This window comes from Lycium barbarum, chromosome 10 (assembly GCF_019175385.1).
Source record: "Lycium barbarum isolate Lr01 chromosome 10, ASM1917538v2, whole genome shotgun sequence".
Lineage (NCBI taxonomy): Eukaryota > Viridiplantae > Streptophyta > Magnoliopsida > Solanales > Solanaceae > Lycium > Lycium barbarum.
The window spans coordinates 121173126-121192967 of NC_083346.1; the positions used below are offsets into that span (position 1 = coordinate 121173126).

At 37.9% G+C, this 19842-nt stretch overlaps 1 protein-coding gene and 1 pseudogene across 1 annotated transcript; one reads left to right on the plus strand and one right to left on the minus strand.

The window, feature by feature from the left end:
- The first annotated feature begins 12719 nt into the window (after positions 1-12719).
- LOC132614539 (uncharacterized) lies at positions 12720-16809 on the plus strand (annotated as a pseudogene).
- An 843-nt stretch (positions 16810-17652) lies between these two features.
- Positions 17653-19243, minus strand: LOC132614537 (zeatin O-glucosyltransferase-like). The gene has a single exon (XM_060329002.1). It carries the CDS (start codon positions 19071-19073, stop codon positions 17715-17717), a length of 1359 nt encoding a protein of 452 aa, XP_060184985.1. The 5' UTR covers positions 19074-19243; the 3' UTR covers positions 17653-17714.
- Between the last annotated feature and the right edge of the window lie 599 nt (positions 19244-19842).

The window sequence follows — 19842 nt, forward strand, 5'->3', positions numbered from 1 at the left end:
ATCAAACACTTAGTGGGCATAAAGCTCCACAATCTCCATTAATGGTGTTTCTTCACCCAATTCCCAGTCTATTACTTCTAGGTGATTCTACAATCTCAATTAGATGTAATTAACATCATTCTCCATCACCCATATCATTATAACAATCTCAAGTCAACAATTCAAAACCCTACTATAGTTCGTGTAATTCTCTTTACTAAATCCATTTACTATTCTCCCAGGAACTCATCAATTCACTATTATGAATGATTAGAGTGTAGAAACATTACCTTTTTGACGTTCAATCCTCTTGGATTCAAGTTCTAGGGTTTCCACGCCCAACAATAATGTTCCACTCACAACTCTATTTATTAGAAGGGTTTACTCAAGTTAGAAAGAGATTAGGGACTTGAATTCAACCTAGAATCATGATAACACTTACCTTGTATGGTTCTTGAGGCTTGGGACTTGTTCTTATTGACTTTAGGGTAATTTTTTCGTGAATGGGGTGCTGGGGAAATAAACCCCAAACCTTAGATATAACTAAAAACGTGTAACCCGACTTTTTGACCCGAATCTGACCCGATTCGCGATGGGTCCGCGTTGCGGGACCGTCGCGCAATGTTCTGCAGCTCAATACTCAGACTTGCGCGATTGGCCCGCGATGCGGGGCCATCGCACGCGCCCCCACGCGCCTGAAAGAGCGACGGGTGTCGGTTCTGCACAGTGTTCGGTAAAATGGATATAACTTCTTGTACAGAGCTCTGTTTGGGCTGAACAATATACCGTTGGAAAGATATTCCAAAGGGATACAACTTTAATATTTTAAGTTTCCTCAAATTCCCAACAGATTTTCACTAAATTTGACTGGAAGACAGACGTATCGAAAATTTAGCCGATTCTATCGAATTTTAAGTGCCTTACTATTAGCCATATTGAGACGATCATATCTCCTTGCTCCGATCTCTGATTGGCTTGGTACTTATATCGTTAGAAAGGTATTTCTACATACTAAAACTTTAATTAAGGGTACTTTCCCAAATTCCCAACTAATCAAGGAGTTATCACTGCCCGAAGTAGGCCTATCAACCATTTTCGCAAAACGTTCAAATCTTCAGTTTTTCCACTAAAACTCTAATGATATGAGTCTAACCTTAGTTCCAAGATACGGGGTGTTACACATTCCTTCCAAGTAGGTCATGAATGCAGCGACAATTGGCCCAAAATGCAGTAGTTCGAGAGCCCAAAGTGCCTGGAGTGCAACAACCATAGCAATGAGTATTTTGCCCTTAATATTGTCTTGAAAATTCCACTTCAGGTCAGTTCAGGACTACTATTTGGAATTTGTTAGTCTGGCTAAGCATGCTCCACTTATGATACCGGACATGAGGTCAAAAGTGAGGAGGTTTGTTGGTGTTCTGGATCTCATTTATATGATGGGTCCAATATTATTGCACATAATGGGGGAATGACTATCTCCAAGATGGTTGCTTTCATACAGGGGAATGAGACAAGGCTAAAGGAGGAGGAAGCCTTGCAGAAAGAGAAAGACAGGGAGTTCAACAAGAGAGTCAAGTCTGTCGGATAGTTCAGCGGTAAGGGGAACAGAAAATTCTTTAAGAACAGGTCAGCAGGACCTGCTCCATCTACAGCAAGTGCCCCAGTCCCCAAGTTCGCAATGATAAGAAGCAGAATTTCAGGTCATCAAGTTCTTGCTCTCAGGCTAGTGGGGTCAGTCGACTTATACCCATCCGATATGCGGCAAGTGTAATAAGAGACACTCAGGTGAGTGTCGTGTGGGTACTGATGCATGCTTTAGATGTGGTCAGAAGGGCCATTTTCAGAAGGACTATCTATCAACTAGACAGGGTACCGGGGGTTACGTGGCGCAGTCCCTCGTAATACTCAGGCCCAACAGAGGCACAATGCAGCTAAGTCTGGAAACGCAGGCGGAGGACGAAACCATTTGTATGCGTTGACAAGTCATCAGGATACAGAAGCTCGTGTAGATGTTGTCACAAGTACACTAACAGTTTTCACTTTTGACGTATATGCCCTTATTGACCCAGGCTCCACTTTATCTTATGTAACCCATTTGTTGCTAAGAAATTTGGGTTTGAACCAGAAAAGTTGCATGAACCCTTTGAGGTGTATACCCAGTGGGTGAGTCAGTCATAACTAGGCGTATTTATAGGGGTTGCCCAGTTTTAGTTTATCACCGCAGAACTATAGCTGACTTAGCAGAATTAGAGATGGTAAACTTTGATGTTGTTATACCCCGTACATTTATACGACAAATTATCCGCAAGCAAATCGACTCAAGTTAAAGGAGGAATTATTTTCGGACATGAAATAAGAGCTTTTAATTTTCAACTTTGATTATCACAAAAATTGATTAATTAAAGTTACACAAGTAAATTAGTGGGACATGTGTCAATGTTAAGGGCTACTTATATAAGGCATAAGATGACTTATATTCCTCCATTATTCACAAAACTCATCCATCAAAGTAGAGTTAGTGAGAGAAGCTCTCAAGCTTAGAGAGAGAGAGAGAGAGGTTCCCGGCGCTACTATTCACGGCGGCGCACTGTTCACGGCGCCGCCACTGTTCACGCGCACTGTTCATGCCGCTACTATTCACGCCGCCACTGTTCACGGGCAACCCATTTTTGCCCCCTTCTATACAATTAATTGGAGAGATTTGAAGATCAAGAGGAGGAAAAAGATGGAGCTCATGGTAGCCATGGCTTTCTTGAAGACATTTCATGGGGAAAAATTAGAGCTCGTCTCTAAGGTAAGATTTAATTCTTTTCTACATGTTTTGGAGGTAGTTTAGACTTATATAGCTTGGTAGATGTGTGTTGAATACAAACGGGTTATGTATGTTGATGTTGAATTATAAATTGAGCCGTGTAAGGGGGGTGTTTTGAGTAAGAATGAGGAATTGATTTTAGTAGCATTATGTAGGAATTAAATGGTTAAATTTAAAGTTGTGTTGTTTTATGGACATATTGCTATCCTTGATAAATTGAAAGGATTGAGGGTATGATTATGTTCATATGATTATTGTTGTTGTTATCATGGGTTATGTGATGAGAATGAAGGAAATTAATGGTTAGAAACTTTATAGAGGTCGTGTGGGTGTGTGAAGAGGAGTGTGGCCGTGAGCCATAGTAATGAAAGAGAATGGTGAATTAAAATTTATTTAGCTTGTTAGAGGTGTCGTTGTGACATTGATGACGCAGATAAAGGGTTAACGAGTTGAGTTGGTGTTGAAATTGGTTGTATGTTGTTATGAGAAATTAAGTGATTTTTATATAATTTTTATGCAATTATGAAAGTAAGATGCTAAATGTGAACTATGGTTGTTATTAATGAATTTGGAAGAAAACAATGCGTTTTGGTGGTTTCATTGCAATTGTAGAAGTTTCGAATGGAATATGGAAATGGGCGGAATGGTTCAAATCCTTGGATATTGTTTAAAATGTTATTGAAATATGTTTGGGTAATCTTGAGTTAGTTAATGAATATGGAAAAATGTTGATATTAGTTGGATGGTGTGAAGTTAGAATGGAAGAGTTACATTATGTGGAAAGGAAGGGAAAATTTTTGGATTGTTGGAAATGTTGTATGAATTGCTTAGAATGTCTTTAAGTATTGTTGGTATGGATTCGGGTTAGTATTTAAATATATAAGCATCGATGTTGGCTTGAAGGTAAGTCGTCGAGTTGAATTTATGAGAGTTGTTGAATGATGTAAAAGAGAGTTAACTATTATTATTTTGCATTTCGAATTGGTTATCAATGTTACTAGGTTGGTTATTGTGGTTGTTGTTGTTGATTTTGAGCGAGATAAATTCTCGGGATGGCCTATTAACAGGGGAAGTGCTGCCGAATTTTTTGTAGAATTTAATGATTAGTTTGGAATGAATGGCTTAAGTGCCCTTAGCTAATGATTGGATATTCGTTGGCATATTTGTAGACCTTGGGGAGCCCGAGGCGTAGATTGGGATTTACTTTAGATTGGCTATCTTGGAGTGCGTACGAGGTATGTAAAGCGCAACCCTTCTTTCTTTTGGCATGCCTTAGTTTTCAATAGGCTAGGTTATGAGCCTTGAGGAAAATTCTGAGATTCGAAACCCGAGCACTCTATGATCCTTATATCTATTTCTTGGCATTCTTATGTATGATGTGATGAAATATGAACCTTTATGTTTTCGAAAGAATTGATTTCCAAACTTTGTACAAAAATAGTCGTTTTAAAGAATTTCGTAACTACGAAATGCCATATCTTTTGCATAAAGGCTCGGATTGCTCCAATATTTTTATAGGAGTTGGCATGATGTATAATGAGTATGATTTCCATAGGCGGGCCCGACTCGGGTCAATAACCGTCCGTGGGTCCCGCGACTTTCTTTTATGTAATTCGGACGACTTTTGAAAGAATTTGGTATGATTATCATTTCGAATTTCAAGTATGGTCATTTACTTATATTTAAGTCTATGATAATGATTTTATGCATATGGTTACTCATGACTCTGCTCGTGCGTTCTGTTATATCTTTCGCCGGTTCCCGGGCCGGTTCTGTTATCGTGCGCATTTTGATATACTCTGGAGTTATGCTGTGTTATGGTTCTCCGAGCTACTCGCTAATGAGGGTCGGGTTCCACATATATTTGGTGTTATGCTGTGTATGGCGTTATGTTGTGATGTGATATGTGACGGGGATACGTAGATTTGAAACTTTCTGGTGTTATGCTGTGTTATGGCGCCATCGATGGGCGGGCGACCATATTCTTCTGTACCCTATGCATTACTTACATATTTTTTTAAAGTAAGCAAATTTTGATATGTTGGATTTGCACTTATGTTTGGTACTTCCATTTCGTTTATGTCTCAGATTTGCTTTCTGTATATTCTGCTTTGCATACTCAGTACATATTTCGTACTGACCCCCTTTCTTCGGGGGGGCTGCGTTTCATGCCCGCAGGTACAGACGCACAGTTTGGTGATCTACCCATTTAGGACACCCTCTTCTGCTGTTTGGAGTGCTCTTCTCATTTCAGAGCACACATTTTGGTATATATTCGTTCGCTATGTATATATGTATTTGTTCAGGGGAACGGCGGGGCCCTGTCCCGCCATATGATTCGGTTTATCTGTTTAGAGGTCTGTAGACGTATTTGTGGGTGTGTATGCCTACTTCTGTTCAGATATGTTTGTATGATCCTATTCGTTATGGCAGCCTTGTCGGCGTGCATTTGTATATGTTTTGGGTCGTTGTGCCATTTGATAGCCTTGTCGGCTTTTGATACATTCGATAGCCTTGCCGGCTTTTTGATATATGTATATGCATATGGTTGCGTTTGAAATATGTCTAAGACAGTTTGATATAATTTGAGGCAGCGTGTGATATTTGTGCCTATATACGTTATCTGTATGTGATTAGATTTGGATAAGTATGTTACGATTTGATATGTTTGTCTGTTTGGGTGTCCAAGTAGGGCACCAGTCGCGGCCCACGGGGCTGGGTCGTGACAGATATAATCATGGGTATGGATTGGTTGGCTTCATGTTATGCCACAGTATGTTGTAGAACCAAAGTTGTAAGATTGGAGTTTCCTAATGAGCCAGTCATAGAATAGGAGGGAAATTCAGTAGTACCCAGGGGTAGATTTATTTCTTACCTAAAAGCTAGAAAAATGATTTTCAAGGGTTATATCTACCACTTAGTTCGAGTCAAGGATTCAGAAGCCCAGACTCCAACTCTCTAGTCCGTCCCAGTTGCAAATGAGTTTCTAGAGGTCTTTCTCGAAGATCTTCTAAGAGTCCTTCCTGACAGGAAGATTGATTTTGGAATTGCTCTACTTCCCGACACTAAGCCGATATCTATTCCGCCGTACAAAATGGCTCCAACAGAGTTAAAAGAGTTAAAAGCCCAGTTACAAGATCTCCTTGACAAGGGATTTATTAGGCCCAGTGTTTCACCTTGGGGTGCGCCAGTTTTATTTGTCCGAAAGAAGGGTGGTTCCTTACACATGTGTATTGACTACCGCCAGTTGAACAAAGTCAGCATTAAGAACAGGTACCCTCTTCCTAGGATAGATGACTTATTTGACCAACTTCAGGGTGCCCAATGTTATTCCAAGATTTACCACAGATCAGGCTACCATCAGTTAAAGGTTAAGGAAGTTGATATTCCGAAGACCGCTTTCAGAGCCCGTTATGGATATTTTGAATTTCTTGTTATGTCATTTAGGTTGACAAATGCGCCAGCTGCATTCATAGATCTTATGAACAGGGTTTTCAAGCTTTATCTCGATTTATTCGTCATTTTTTTCATTGATGATATTTTGGTGTATTCCCATTGTGAGGTTGATCATGCAGAATATCTCAGAATAGTGTTGCAGACTCTTAAAGATCATGAAATATATGCAAAATTCTCAAAGTGTGAGTCTTGTCTTAAGTCAGTGGCATTCTTAGGCCATGTGATCTCAGGTAAAGGTGTTAAAGTTGATTCTCAGAAGATTGATGCGGTAAGGAGTTGGCCCAGACTCACCTCAGTTTCTGATATAAGAAGTTTCTTGGTTCTGGCAAGCTATTATAGACATTTCGTAGAAGGGTTTTCCTCTATTTCTGCTCCGTTGATTACGTTGACTCAGAAAAAGGTTAAGTTTCAATGGTCAGATGCTTGTGAGCGAAGCTTTGAAGAGTTAAAGAAGAGACTAACTTCTGCTCCAGTTTTGACAATACCAGAAAGAACCGAAGTGTTCGTGGTTTATTGTGATACTTTGGGAGTTGGTCTCGGATGTGTCTTAATGCAATATGGTAAGGTTGTAGCTTATGCATCTCGTCAGCTCGAGGTTCACGAAAAGAACTATCTGACTCATGATTTAGAGGTGGCAGCCGTGGTTTTTGCACTTAAGATATGGAGTCATTATTTGTATGGAGTGCATGTTGATATTTTCACAGATCATAAAAGCCTACAGTATATCTTCAAGCAAAGGAAGCTGAATCTTAGGCAGAGGAGATGCCTCGAATTGCTTAAGGATTATGATGTGGATATTCTCTATCATTCAGAGAAGGCGAATGTAGTGGCCGATGCTCTCAGTCGACATTCCATGGGAAGTTTAGCCCACGTTGATTGAGATAAGAGAGTTATGACCAGGGAAGTTCACCATTTAGCCAGTCTTAGAGTTCGCTTTTGGACTTCAAGAATGGTGGTGTGGTTGTTCAAAATATAGCTCTTTCCTCTTTAGTCATTGAAGCCAAGGAGAAACAATTTAGTGATCTCTACTTGTTGTAGCTGAAGGAGGGGATTCACAAGCACAGGACGACAACTTTAGAATAAGAGGGAGATGATGGTACCTTGAGGTACCGAGGCAGATTATGTGTTCCAAATGTAGATGGGCTTAGAGAGTGAATTATGTCAGAAGCTTATAACTTCAAGTATTCCATTCACCCAAGTTCCACTAAGATGTACCATGATCTTAAAGAGATTTATGGGTGGAATGATATGAAGAAGAATGTATCAGATTTCATAACTAAGTGTCCAAATTGTCAGCAAGTGAAAGTCGAACACCAGAGGCCTGGTGGCTTGGCTCAAAATATTGATATTTCTGCCTGGAAATGGGAAATGATCAATATGGACTTGGTATCAGGTCTACCTCGTTCAGCTAGGAGGCATGACTCTATTTGGGTAATCGTTGACCGACTCACTAAGTCGGCGCACTTTTTGCCATTCAAGACCACAGATTCAGCAAAAGATTACGCCAAGTTGTATGTTAATAAAAATGTCAGATTGCATGGGACCCCAATGTCTATTATTTCAGATAGTGGTGCTCAGCTCACAGCGAACTTCTAAAAATCTTTTCAGAAAGGATTGGGTACCAAGGTGAACCTCAGCACAACTTTTCATCCGCAGACAGATGGTCAGGCAAAGCGCACTATTCAGACTCTTGAGGACATGTTGAGAGCATGTGTCCTAGATTTCAAAGGTAATTGTGATGATCACTTACCCCTCATTGAGTTTTCTCATAATAACAGTTATCATGCTAGTATTGGGATGGCACCGTTTGAAGCTCTGTATGGGCGAAGGTGTAGATCACCAATTGGTTGGTTCGAAGTTGGTGAAGCAGAATTATTAGGGCTAGATTTGGTTTATCAGGCTATGGAGAAAGTCAAGTTAATACAAGAGCATTTGAAAATGGCTCAGAGTCGCCAGAAGTCTTACACAGACACGAGGCGAAGGGACTTAGAATTTCAAGTTAATGATTGGGTGTTCCTTAAAGTCTAGCCTATGAAGGGTGTTATGAGATTTGGGAAGAAAGGAAAGGTTAGTCCCAGATATATTGGACCTTACAGAATTCTGCGAAAGATCGGTCAGGTATCCTATGAACTTGAGCTGCCACAAGATTTTGCTGTTGTACACCTAGTGTTTCATGTATCCATGTTGAGGAAGTATGTAGGAGACCCGCCGTTGGTTGTTCTTGCTAATACTATAACAGTTAAGGATAGCCTTACCTATGAGGAGATCCCTGTAGCCATTCTTGATCGTCATGTTCGCAAATTGAGAACTAAGGAAGTGGCCTCAGTAAAAGTGTTATGGAGAAGTCAGAAAGTTGAGGAAGTTACATAGGAAGCCGAGGAGGATATGAAATCCAAGTACCCATTGTTGTTTGAAGAGCAAGCAGAGAACACTCAAGGTAAATTTCCATAGTCCATGTCATGTCATGTCTCATTTTTCACGCTCATGTCATGTATCTAGCGCTCATGTCTCATGTCTCATGCCTCATGCTTCAGTATTCATATTTTCATGTAATCACGTCATTTCATGTCCCATGTTCGTGTATTCAAGCCATGTTCAGTCCCAATCTTAACCACAACGCATCATTCGAGGACGAATGATCCCAAGAGGGAGATATTGTAACACCTCGTAAATCCGTACTAAACCATATACATGACTCAGGAGGTTAGAAACCCAAGAAGGAGAGTGTTGGAATCAAAAATATGTTTCAGTTCGGAAAATCCAGTGTTACGCTTCAAAAGACGGACCGCAACATGTGTTACGGACCGTCGTTCATACCATAACGGGTATGGCTTAGAAAAATCACTGTCTCGTAACTTGGACCAAAGGACGGTTCATCGTTACCACAAGGTAGTATAGTAAGTGATGGCAGAGGCGGGTTAACTTTATGAATTTGAGTTCGAAATCTACTGCAGCCATTTGATTTACTGAGCTTGAAATCAATTTTTGTACTCAGCGAGCTAAAGCTATTGAATTTGGATGAACGTATTCCGTAACCGTACCCTCGACATTTGGCCTGATTGATGGTAATGAAATGTGGTGGCACATCAAGTCAATTGAATAATGTCAAACAAGTTACTCCGCCACTTGACGATTAACTTACTTGACAATTAGTAGTAGTTAAAGAAATGGATTATTATAAAACATAAGCATGTGGTCATGTGACTTAATTAGTGAGCCATGCATGTGACGGTGCAGATCTTGTCTTTACTTAATGTTTATTTTATTATATCGATGGAGTTTAACATGTTTGATATAACCAATCATTAAGTAGGCGTTTCGTGAAACCAAATAGTTTTCATTTTATTTGGAATTTTTGAAGTTGTAATTGAAGATGGAGTTGTGTTTGGTTATTGTTATATAAAAAATATTTGGTTATTTGAATGTACTGAAAATGAAAAAAGTGAAAATAAGATTTTAGGTATTTTTCAAATTTCAAATACAACTTGGTCAAATGCTGATTTTTAAATAAAGTGAAAAAGATTACCGAAAAAAAGTGAATAATTCTCATGGCCAAACGGGTCCAGAATTCTGGAGACAATGAAAATGGTAATTTATTAAACCGGTAGACGGTAGTAGTGAATGGTAACTGAGCCTACTGAACAGGCTAGGCATGACAAAAAAAATTGCAAGCATCATATTGGTTAAATTTGGATATAAAAAAAAAATCTCCCATTTGAATCCTAGAATTAACCAAAATTTCTTTCTATTTAGGGAAAGAGTGGCTCAAGTAAAGAGTTTTTAGAAACAACAGAATGGTTGTTATAACATGAAAAATGTTGTTATAGATTAAGGTGATTACCATGAAAAATCGGTTCTAAAGAAAAATTGTTATTATAGTCAAATGTAGTGTTATTGAGGATGCCTTTTATAGAGAGGTATGACTGTATTGTAAATGAGAGTAAGTTCTATGCACTATCAGTTGTAAAAAAAATCTACACAATCAGATCACTTAAAAAGTAATTACAGCTAACGTTATTTAATAGGATTAATTGATAACTTAGAATAAATATTACATGTATAACGTAACATGTTTAAGTACACTAATGATGAAAAACTCGTCATACTGTTGGGAGTACGTACTCATACTTTAAATCTATTGCAAATAAAGTTAGTTATGCTTTTTTCATGTATCAGTACGTGTGTTTCTTATGTTGGTTTTGTGCTTGTCTGTTGTCTTTTGGGCTGAGGCCAAAGTCATTTGATGTGAATTTTCTTGCATTTGTGCAAGACTCCAAAATTCTTGTCACGGTACGTTTGCACCGCCTGCTTTTCTTGGTTTGATTGTAGGTGTGCAACTTGTGATTTCTTGGTTTACGAGTTCGAACTCACTGATAAAAGCCTGATATTTAAGTGGAGAAGCGTAAAAGAGCGAGTCCATTATATTATCCATCGAGTTTCAATTCTGGCCATTGGTACTCGATGATTTCTCGGTTATAAGAAAATCAAGATTTATTTTGTATAACATGGCTTGAGATGAGTTTAAATGGAGAAATATGATCAACTAGGATTCATATAGCTAATTAGATTTGTTTGGGACTGAGGCATAGTTACATAGTAACACATATATACTAGCAGATGCAGCTCTTTGATCAGAGGCGAATGCAGAATTTAAAGTTTGTGGGTTCCCAGCTAGCAGTGACTATTGTTACTGGGTTCTCAGCTCAAATTTCTTATAAATTTGAAGGGTTTCACATTATAAATACAAGGTTCAAATAAAAGTAGTGGGTTCTCGTGAACCCACACCCAGTGGTGTGGATCCGCCCCTGTCTTTGATGGCATTATTCAGACTCACTGTTTTCGGTGCGGAGCATAAGCATATATGTGAAAACTCGCTAAAATTTCAACAAATAGTATATTAAACCCATAATATTAACAGTACAATAAATTCAATATTAAAAATCTAAAAGATAGAATGCATCAAATTTAAAATCTTAATTGCCTCTAAACGTACAAAAATGATTCGAAGTTATTGCCCGCCAATAGGAGTTAGTGGGGTGGGAAAAATAGACAGGTGGAAAAGATTAAGACGTGCATTAGTTAATATTTTCTCCCAATATCTTTTGTTTATGGTATAATAATAATAATAATAATAATTAAACACACATTTTCAAAGATTTTGATTTGCTAGCCTATCCTTTTTGCCTTCACAACACGCATTAGTCAGTAGTCAGTAGTCACTGTGATAATACTTGAATAGACTTTCATGTCAATCTTGTAGCTAATTTTTATGACCAACGTTGGCTGTCAGTTATTATATAATACTGGAAAAATTATTTTGAAATTATCGACGGGTTCCACCGGGTTCTACATTAAATAAATACAACTTTTTCCGTCTCAATTTAAATATCTTAATTTGACTGAACACAAAATTTAAAGAATAAAATGAAACTTTTGAATCTTGTAATCTCAACTCAAAGATAGGTGTAATGTACTAAAATGTTCTTTAAATCTTGTGGTTTAAATTATTAACTTACTAAATACAGAAAGATACGTTTTTTAGACAAACTAAAAAAGAAAGTAAAACACTTAAACTGGCACGGAGGGAGTAGTATTTTTTATTTATGCGTGCTGGCCGGTGGCGGACTCCGTCAGTTATTTAACCTTCATTTTCTAGGAGGTTGTCAGCAAATGCCGCGGAATTTTTAATTTAGTCAACCGCCTGAAACTATCTGAAATTACAAACGTTGATAAGATTCATTCATTTAATAGCACCTTAGGATGACATAACCTTAAAAGTAAAAGGCGAGGTTCAAACGACGATAGCATCGATAGGTTATTTTACCAGCGTAGTTATTTACAGCAGAGTACGTTCCTTCAGTTTTTTGTCGAAGATCTCTGGTTATAGACGTGTCTTTTTTCCTGAAAAATGTGTGCTTCTAGAACTCAATTGTTACCAAAATAGTTTTATTGCAGCACTCAAAGGTAAAAGGTAAATAGTAGTGTGACGTAATGGCATACGACATTTTATATTACATATTATTGATCACTGCTCCCTTGAAAGTGAAAGGCACCGAGAGACTAAGGCTCCGTTTGTTCATAGATATAAAAAAAAAAATATATATTTTTTGAAATTTTAGAGTTGGAGTTGAGTTGTGGTTGGCCATAATTTTTGAAATTATAGTTTTTAGTGAAGTGTAGTTGTAAAAAAGTGAATTTTTTTGAAAAATAAATTTTTTGAGTTTTTGATATTCCGGAATTCTCATGGCCAAACGCTGATTCCCGAAAAAAGTGAAAAAAATTCGGAATAAAGTGAATAATTCTTATGGCCAAACGGGGGAGCAAAAAATTTTCTTTCTTGTGTATATTTATAAACACTTCAACAACAACTTTATGAAAGGTACTCAAAATTTTCAAAATGTTATAAATATTATATTTATGTATGTCCATTTTGGTTTACTTGGAGACCAAGTTGATAACCTGGCCACCAAGATATCTTGTCCACAGAGTTAATTTGGGCACAAATTATTATGACTTGGCCAGCAAATATTTTTGATATTATATATAGGAGTTAGTATATATTGTAAAATACAGAAAGAAGCAATATACAACAAACGTTGTTAGAAACAACAATAGTACTTTTGTTACCCTTCTCCCTCTTTGTAACTTTTGCCTTGTAATTTTAGTTTAGTCTTTATTTTTTTAACACAGAAGTCTTACTTCTGTTTACTTTTGTTCAATTCTCATAGACTTCAAAGTCATTTGAAGAAATACAAGCTCTATCGAGAGAGATAGGAAGGGTCCGATATTCCCATATTTCCACTAACATGTGTAGCTATGAGAATTTACCAAACCATGAATTTAGCAACTTGAAAAAACAAGCAAATGAAGTTGCTATAGTCATGGCTCCATTTCCAGCTCAAGGCCATCTAAATCAACTTCTTCAACTTGCCTGTTTAATCTCCTCATCATATAATCTTCCTGTGTACTATGTTGGCTCAGCTACACATAATCTTCAAGCTCGGGTTCGAGCCAACGCCTTAAATCCTTCAGACATAGACAAAATCCATTTCCATGACATCCCAACTCCTGAATTTGCCTCACCTTCACCTGACTTTAATGCCTTAAGCAAATTTCCATCACATCTTCAACCATCATGGGATGCTTCTATGCTTCTTCGCGATTCCATTGCTTCCTTCTTACGCGATATTTCCTCAAAATCAAGACGAGTGGTCGTTGTTCATGATTTTTTAATGTCCTACAACGTTCAGGATGTTTCTTCATTGCACAACGCGGAGTCCTATATGCTTAGTTGCACATCAGCTTTCAGTTTGTACTGTTTTACATGTTTAAACAGTGGAATGTCTATCCAACTTGAAGAGGAATTGCTTAAAAAGTTACCTTCTTTTGAAGGAATTATGACAGATGGAATGAAGGATCTTGGATCTCTTCACACTCCATATATGGATATTAGATCAGGTGATATCCATAATATAAGCAAAGTAATCGAAGGCAAGTTTCTTGATTTGGTTGCACAAATAGCAAGTAAACAGAACAAGAAACAATGGGCTATTGGACCCATTTTGCCTCCTAAACTAGATTGTGTCCCGAATAGGGAGAATATATGTTTGGAGTGGCTTAACAAACAACCTCCAAGATCAGTTCTTTACGTATCTTTCGGAACAACAACTTCATTTTCCGATAAGGAAATCAAGGAGCTCGCGATGGGATTAGAACAGAGCAAACAGAGGTTTATATGGGTGTTGCGAGATGCCGATAGAGGAGATATATTTACGGGGGAAGCTAGAAAAGTTGAGTTGCTAGAAGGGTTTGAAGAAAGAGTAAAAGGGGTCGGGTTAGTGGTAAGAGAATGGGCCCCACAACCCGAAATCTTAGCTCATTCATCCACGGGCGGGTTCATGAGTCATTGTGGATGGAATTCTTGCATAGAAAGTATCACTATGGGGGTTCCAATAGCTGCTTGGCCTATGCATTCTGACCAACCAAACAATGGTTTCTTGGTAACGGAATTGTTGAAAATAGGCCTAATTGTGAGGGAGTGGGAGAAACGCGAAGAGCTAGTGAGTGCATCTACCATCGAGAATGTCGTGAGGAAGTTGATGGCATCGGAAGAAGGTGATGCGATTAGGAAAAGAGCAGAAGAATTGGGAGAAGCCGTAAGGCGTTCCGCAGAGAAAGGGGGTGCTTCTCAAATGGAGTTGGCTTCTTTTATCGCGCATATCACAAGATAGACTTGTTTTTCTACCAGAAGTTTTTCAAGTATTTTGGTTACTTCTCATTTTCCTTTAAATTAACCTGTCACTAGTCTGCTTCTTGACAGATGATTAATCTAGTTTTAACATGAATAAATGTTTGCCTTTAAGCTTTGCCAAAATCTCTTTTACATACTCCATATACTTCTGTTATTTATCTTTCTTTTGGATCATCAACTACAATAACTGATGAACATGGAATATACTCCTTCCGTCCAAATTTAATTGTCGCTTTAGTTCTTTTCACGTCCATTAAGAAAACCATAAGTATAAGGTAATTTACAAAGTGACCCCTATTTGTCATATGCTTTTTCAGAATTGGATAATATAGAAAGAACTACTTTTGTTGTCGCCAACTTTAATCTTGAAATCGTAAGGTGACAATTATTTTGAGCTAAAGAGATAGTTAAAATGGGAAGGGGGGGCAGTAACACACTTCAAGTGCTGCAGAAACTGTACAAGATTTTGTATAACATTAATTTCAGATTTTCAGCATTTTGACTTTCACATTATCTATGTGTTCAAAGTTCGTTGCTATATGTGCATATGACTTGTAGTTAATCCATAAAATTAAATTCATTCTGTTAGTAACATTAATGCAAAGACTTTCTTGTACCTATATATACACTTGTACTGTTTAATATTCAGACATCCAATTCCCAGATTTCACTTCTCCAAAAAATTTCCAGTGGCTGATGAATGCATTTCAAAAGTTGCTATAGTGGTGGTGCCATTTCCAGCACAAGGCCATCTCAACCAATTTCTCCATCTCTCTCGACTCATTTCCTCGTACGATATCCCTGTCCATTATGTTGGAACCATTGCTCACATTCAACAAGCGAAAGCTTGAGTTCACGGTCTTGATCCTCACACCATAACAAACATTCAATTCCATGAATTTCAAACACAGGCCTTCCTTTGAAACTTCCCTTCCAAATCCTAATGCCTCTCACAAATTTCCTAACCAAGTAATAACTTCATTCTTCGCAGCATCCCATCTCCGTGACCCCCTTTGCTCTCTAGCACACGAACTTTTTTAGTACAAATCATAAAAAGTGGTTGTTATTTATGATAATTTGATGAGTCGGTTCAAGATTTGCCTGAAATGCCTAATACTGAATGCTACTGTTTCAATCCTATCTCAGCTTTTCACCAGTATTCGTACTTTTGGGAAGTTATAGGAAATCCTGTTTTGCCTGGAACTGAACATTGTGAGGACATTCCATCAGTTAAAGACTGTTTTTTCTTCTGACTTTTGGGACTATTTGAAGAAAAAATTTGTGCCCTTTGTTGGGAAAATCAGCTGTGGTGAACTTTTCTATTCATCTAGAGTGATCGAAAGTTTGTACCTTGATTTAATGGTTAAAGAATTCGATGACACGAAATTATGGGCTATAGGTCCATTCAATTCCCTGGTGCTAACGGAGACGACATAAGACTCCAACCAACGCCACGAGTCCCTTGATTGGCTTGAAAAACAAGAGGAAAACTCGGTATTTTCGTGTCATTTGGAACCACTACTTCGTTGTGTGATGAAGAAATCGAAGAGATTGCACTCGGACTAAAGAAAAGCCAGCAAAAGTTCATTTGGGTACTCAGAGATGCTGATAAAGGAAATGTATTTACAAGTGAAGTTCGAAAAATTCATTTGCCTGAAGGATATGAGGAGAGAATAAAAGGAAAATGGATAATAGTAAGAGATTGGGCACCACAATTCGAAATTTTAGCACATAGTTCAAAGGGCGGTTTTATGAGTCATTGCGGATGGAATTCGTGTATGGAGAGTATGTCCTTTGGAGTTCCTATTGCGGCATGGCCAATGCATTGGGATCAGAAGGAATTCTCAACTTGTAACAAAGTACTTGAAAATTGGACTAACTGTTAGGCCATGGGCGCGTTGAGATGAACATGTTACATCAGAAATGGGAAAATGCTGTGATAACTTTGATGACTTCAAAAGAGGGAAATGAGATGAGGAAAAGAGCAGCAGATTTGAGCAATGCTATTAAAAAATCAGTTATGGATGGGGGCGTCAACCGCGCTGAGATAGATTCTTTCATCTCTCACATTACTGGTTGAAATTAGACTTATTGATAACAATGTGTATGAAATCAAAAAATTGCTAGTCTCTCAAGAGTGGTATAATATATGAAATTATATCAATAGTAGATTAAGCATGTAATGTCATTGCTATCTTTTATTGTTTTTATGGTGTAGTGGGGAAGTAACCTTCTTAAAGATAGCAAACTTTGATGTGTGGAGATGCTTCAGATATTCAAGAACTCAGCTATATATTTATAGCTACAACATTTGTTGTATTTATGCATAGCTGGAGAAGAAGATACCATCAGAATTACATAGAAATAGCTATATATCACCACATACCTATTGAAGCACAATCTCTCTTGCCATTATAATATGTACCTGTGATTCATCCGATTCCCATGGCAGCACAGAAACTGATGTAGAGTCGATATGACAAACGAAAAAGGCTATAATCATGAAAACAACTATAGCATTTTTTTGGCAGGCTGATGTTTTCAGAGTGAAGGATAGCTAGCTAGGTGTTATGATCAAATGCTCACTTATAACAAGGCTTTAACAGTTGAATATTTATAATGCTAGCCTGCTCATGATATTATTTAATTTGCTGTCACCAATTAGAACTATGCGTTTAATATAAAGTTTAACGCTAATTTTGAAACACATATGACATGCAAGATCCTAACTTTCAGGCCACTGCTGATGAAATTTATTACAAATCTATATAATGTGAAATCCAATCTAGCTAATTAATTTGGATAACTTTCCTCTGTCTACTTCAAGTTACATCACCATATTTGAGGTTTTAAAATTCATGTCTCTCATCACCCTCTTAAGGTGTTAGATGCCTTACTTTATGAATGTTAAATTTTAGTTGCTGCAACTTGCTAGCGTACGAAAGAAATCAAAGGCTTAATATTATTATATCTCCTTGGACACACAAAAGGACTCAAATGATTATTCCTTTTCAGATTCACTTTATATGTATTTGACAGTGTAAAGAATTTTTACCTAGTGTATTATAACACGTTATTTACTTTATTCTAGGTCTTCAAATTATACTCGCTATAAACAGTTAAATATTGTTGCAACTGCTGATACAATAGGACATTGTTGAAAAATGAACTGAACTTCCAAAGATGCCATTCCATTAAATTTCCATTGAAGAAAAATTAGCGAGTAATGTGAGCGATGAAAGAATCCATCTCAGCGCGGTTGATGCCCCCATCAGCCACTGCTTTTTTAATAGCATTCCTCAAATCTGCTGCTCTTTTCCTCATCTCATCTCCCTCTTTTGAAGTGATCAATGTTTTCACAGCATTTTCAACCATCTCTGATGTAACATGTTCATCACGACTTGCCCATGGCCTAACAATTAGTCCAATTTTCAAGTACTTCGTTACAAGTTGAGAATTCCTTGGCTGATCCGAATGCATTGGCCATGCTGCTATAGGAACTCCAAAGGACATACTCTCCATGCATGAATTCCATCCGCAATGACTCATAAAACCGCCCGTTGAACTATGTGCTAAAATTTCCAACTGGGGTGCCCAATCTCTTACTATAATCCCTCTTTCTTTTATTCCCTCTTCATATCCTTGAGGCAATTGTACTTTTCTAACCTCACTTGTAAAAACATCTCCTTTGTCAGCATCTCTGAGTACCCAAACGAACTTTTGGTGACTCTTCTCTAGTCCAACCGCAAGCTCTTTAACTTCTTCATCACACAACGAAGTAGTCGTGCCAAATGACACGAAAATAACCGAGTTTGGTTCTTGTTTGTCAAGCCAATCGAGGGACTCGTGGCGTTTGTTTGAGTCTTTGCTCTTCTCATTTTTCTCCAATGGATTGAATGGACCTATAGCCCATTGCTTCATGCCATCATATTCTTTGGCCATTAAATCAAGGTACAAACTTTCTATTACTCTTGATGAATTGTAAAGTTCACCACAATCGATCTTCCCATCAAATTGTTCTTGTATCTTCAAAAAATCCCAAAACTCTGGAGGAAAACAATCTCCAATTGTTGGAATATCCTCATAATTTTCAGTTCCAGGATGAAAAGGCTTTCCTTTGAGTTCCCACAAAAATGAATATATCATGAAGGCTGAGGTACTATTGAAAGAGTAGCATTCTGTATTTGGCATTTGTGGCAAATCTTGAACTATCCATTTCATCAAACTATCATAAATAACAACAACTTTGCCAATATTCGTGCTTAGAAGTTCGCGCACTAGCGAGCAAACTGGCTCGCGGAGATGGGATGTGGCATAAAATGAAGGCATAAGTTGGTTTGGAAATTTGTGAGAAGCATTAGGATTAGGCAGGGGAGTTTCAAAAGAAGGCGTTTGATGAAATTCATGGAAATGAAGTTTTGTTATGGTGAGTGGATCAAAGCCATGAGCTCTAATTTTTGCTTGTTTAATGTGAGTTGTGGATCCAATGTAATGGACTTGGATATTGTACATGGAAATGAGTCTGGAGAGATGGAGGAGTTGGTTGAGATGGCCTTGTGCTGGAAGTGGCACCATGACCACAACTACTCGGGCGTCGTCTTGCAGTGGCAGAGTCAGGAATTTCGCTACAGTATTATAATTTTTCGATGAAGGGTGTTCAACTGAAGACCGTTCGCCGGTTGTAGCTCCGCCCCTGATGTCTCGCACACTATTTTGTCCAACTGACAACCCTTCGCCGACTGTAACTCCGCCCTTGATGTTTTGCGCGCCATTTTGGCCAATTGACAACCCTAGCTGGTTGTAGCTTCGCCCCTGGCGTGTTGCGTACCATTTTGGCCAACTGACGACTCTTCGCTGGCTGTAGCTCCGCCCTTGGATTCATGCACACCATTTTGTCCATGTGTTTTTGAGCTAAAATTTTCAGCCATTGAGCTATATATATTAGAAAGATCTCTAGTGATACACAATTTGAGAAGTAATCTTATGAAGTGAGTTATATTTTGATGATGAACAAAAACAGATCCTTTATAAGGAACTATCTTGATGATTTTTCAACAAATGTTATATCTTTGATTGTTCTAAGACGACAAATGAAGTAGAGCCAACCATAACGAGGCATTTTAAATTTCATACACATGCAACGTGGAGTAAACGGAGCTCTATATATGTTTGTCATATACATAGCTAGTGACAAGAACCAGCTCCATATATGTTTGTCATACATATATATAGCTAGTGACAAGAAACAAATATGATAAATTTAGCTAGACAAATTTGGCAATCATAAAAGGTTTTCACACATATATCCAATAATTCAGTGGTGCAAATTTTGAAATTAGGTTGA

What these genes read in the sequence shown, in the direction of transcription:
- LOC132614537 (XM_060329002.1), bottom strand. Translation starts at nt 19,073, where the DNA reads ATGGTGCCACTTCCAGCACAAGGCCATCTCAACCAACTCCTCCATCTC.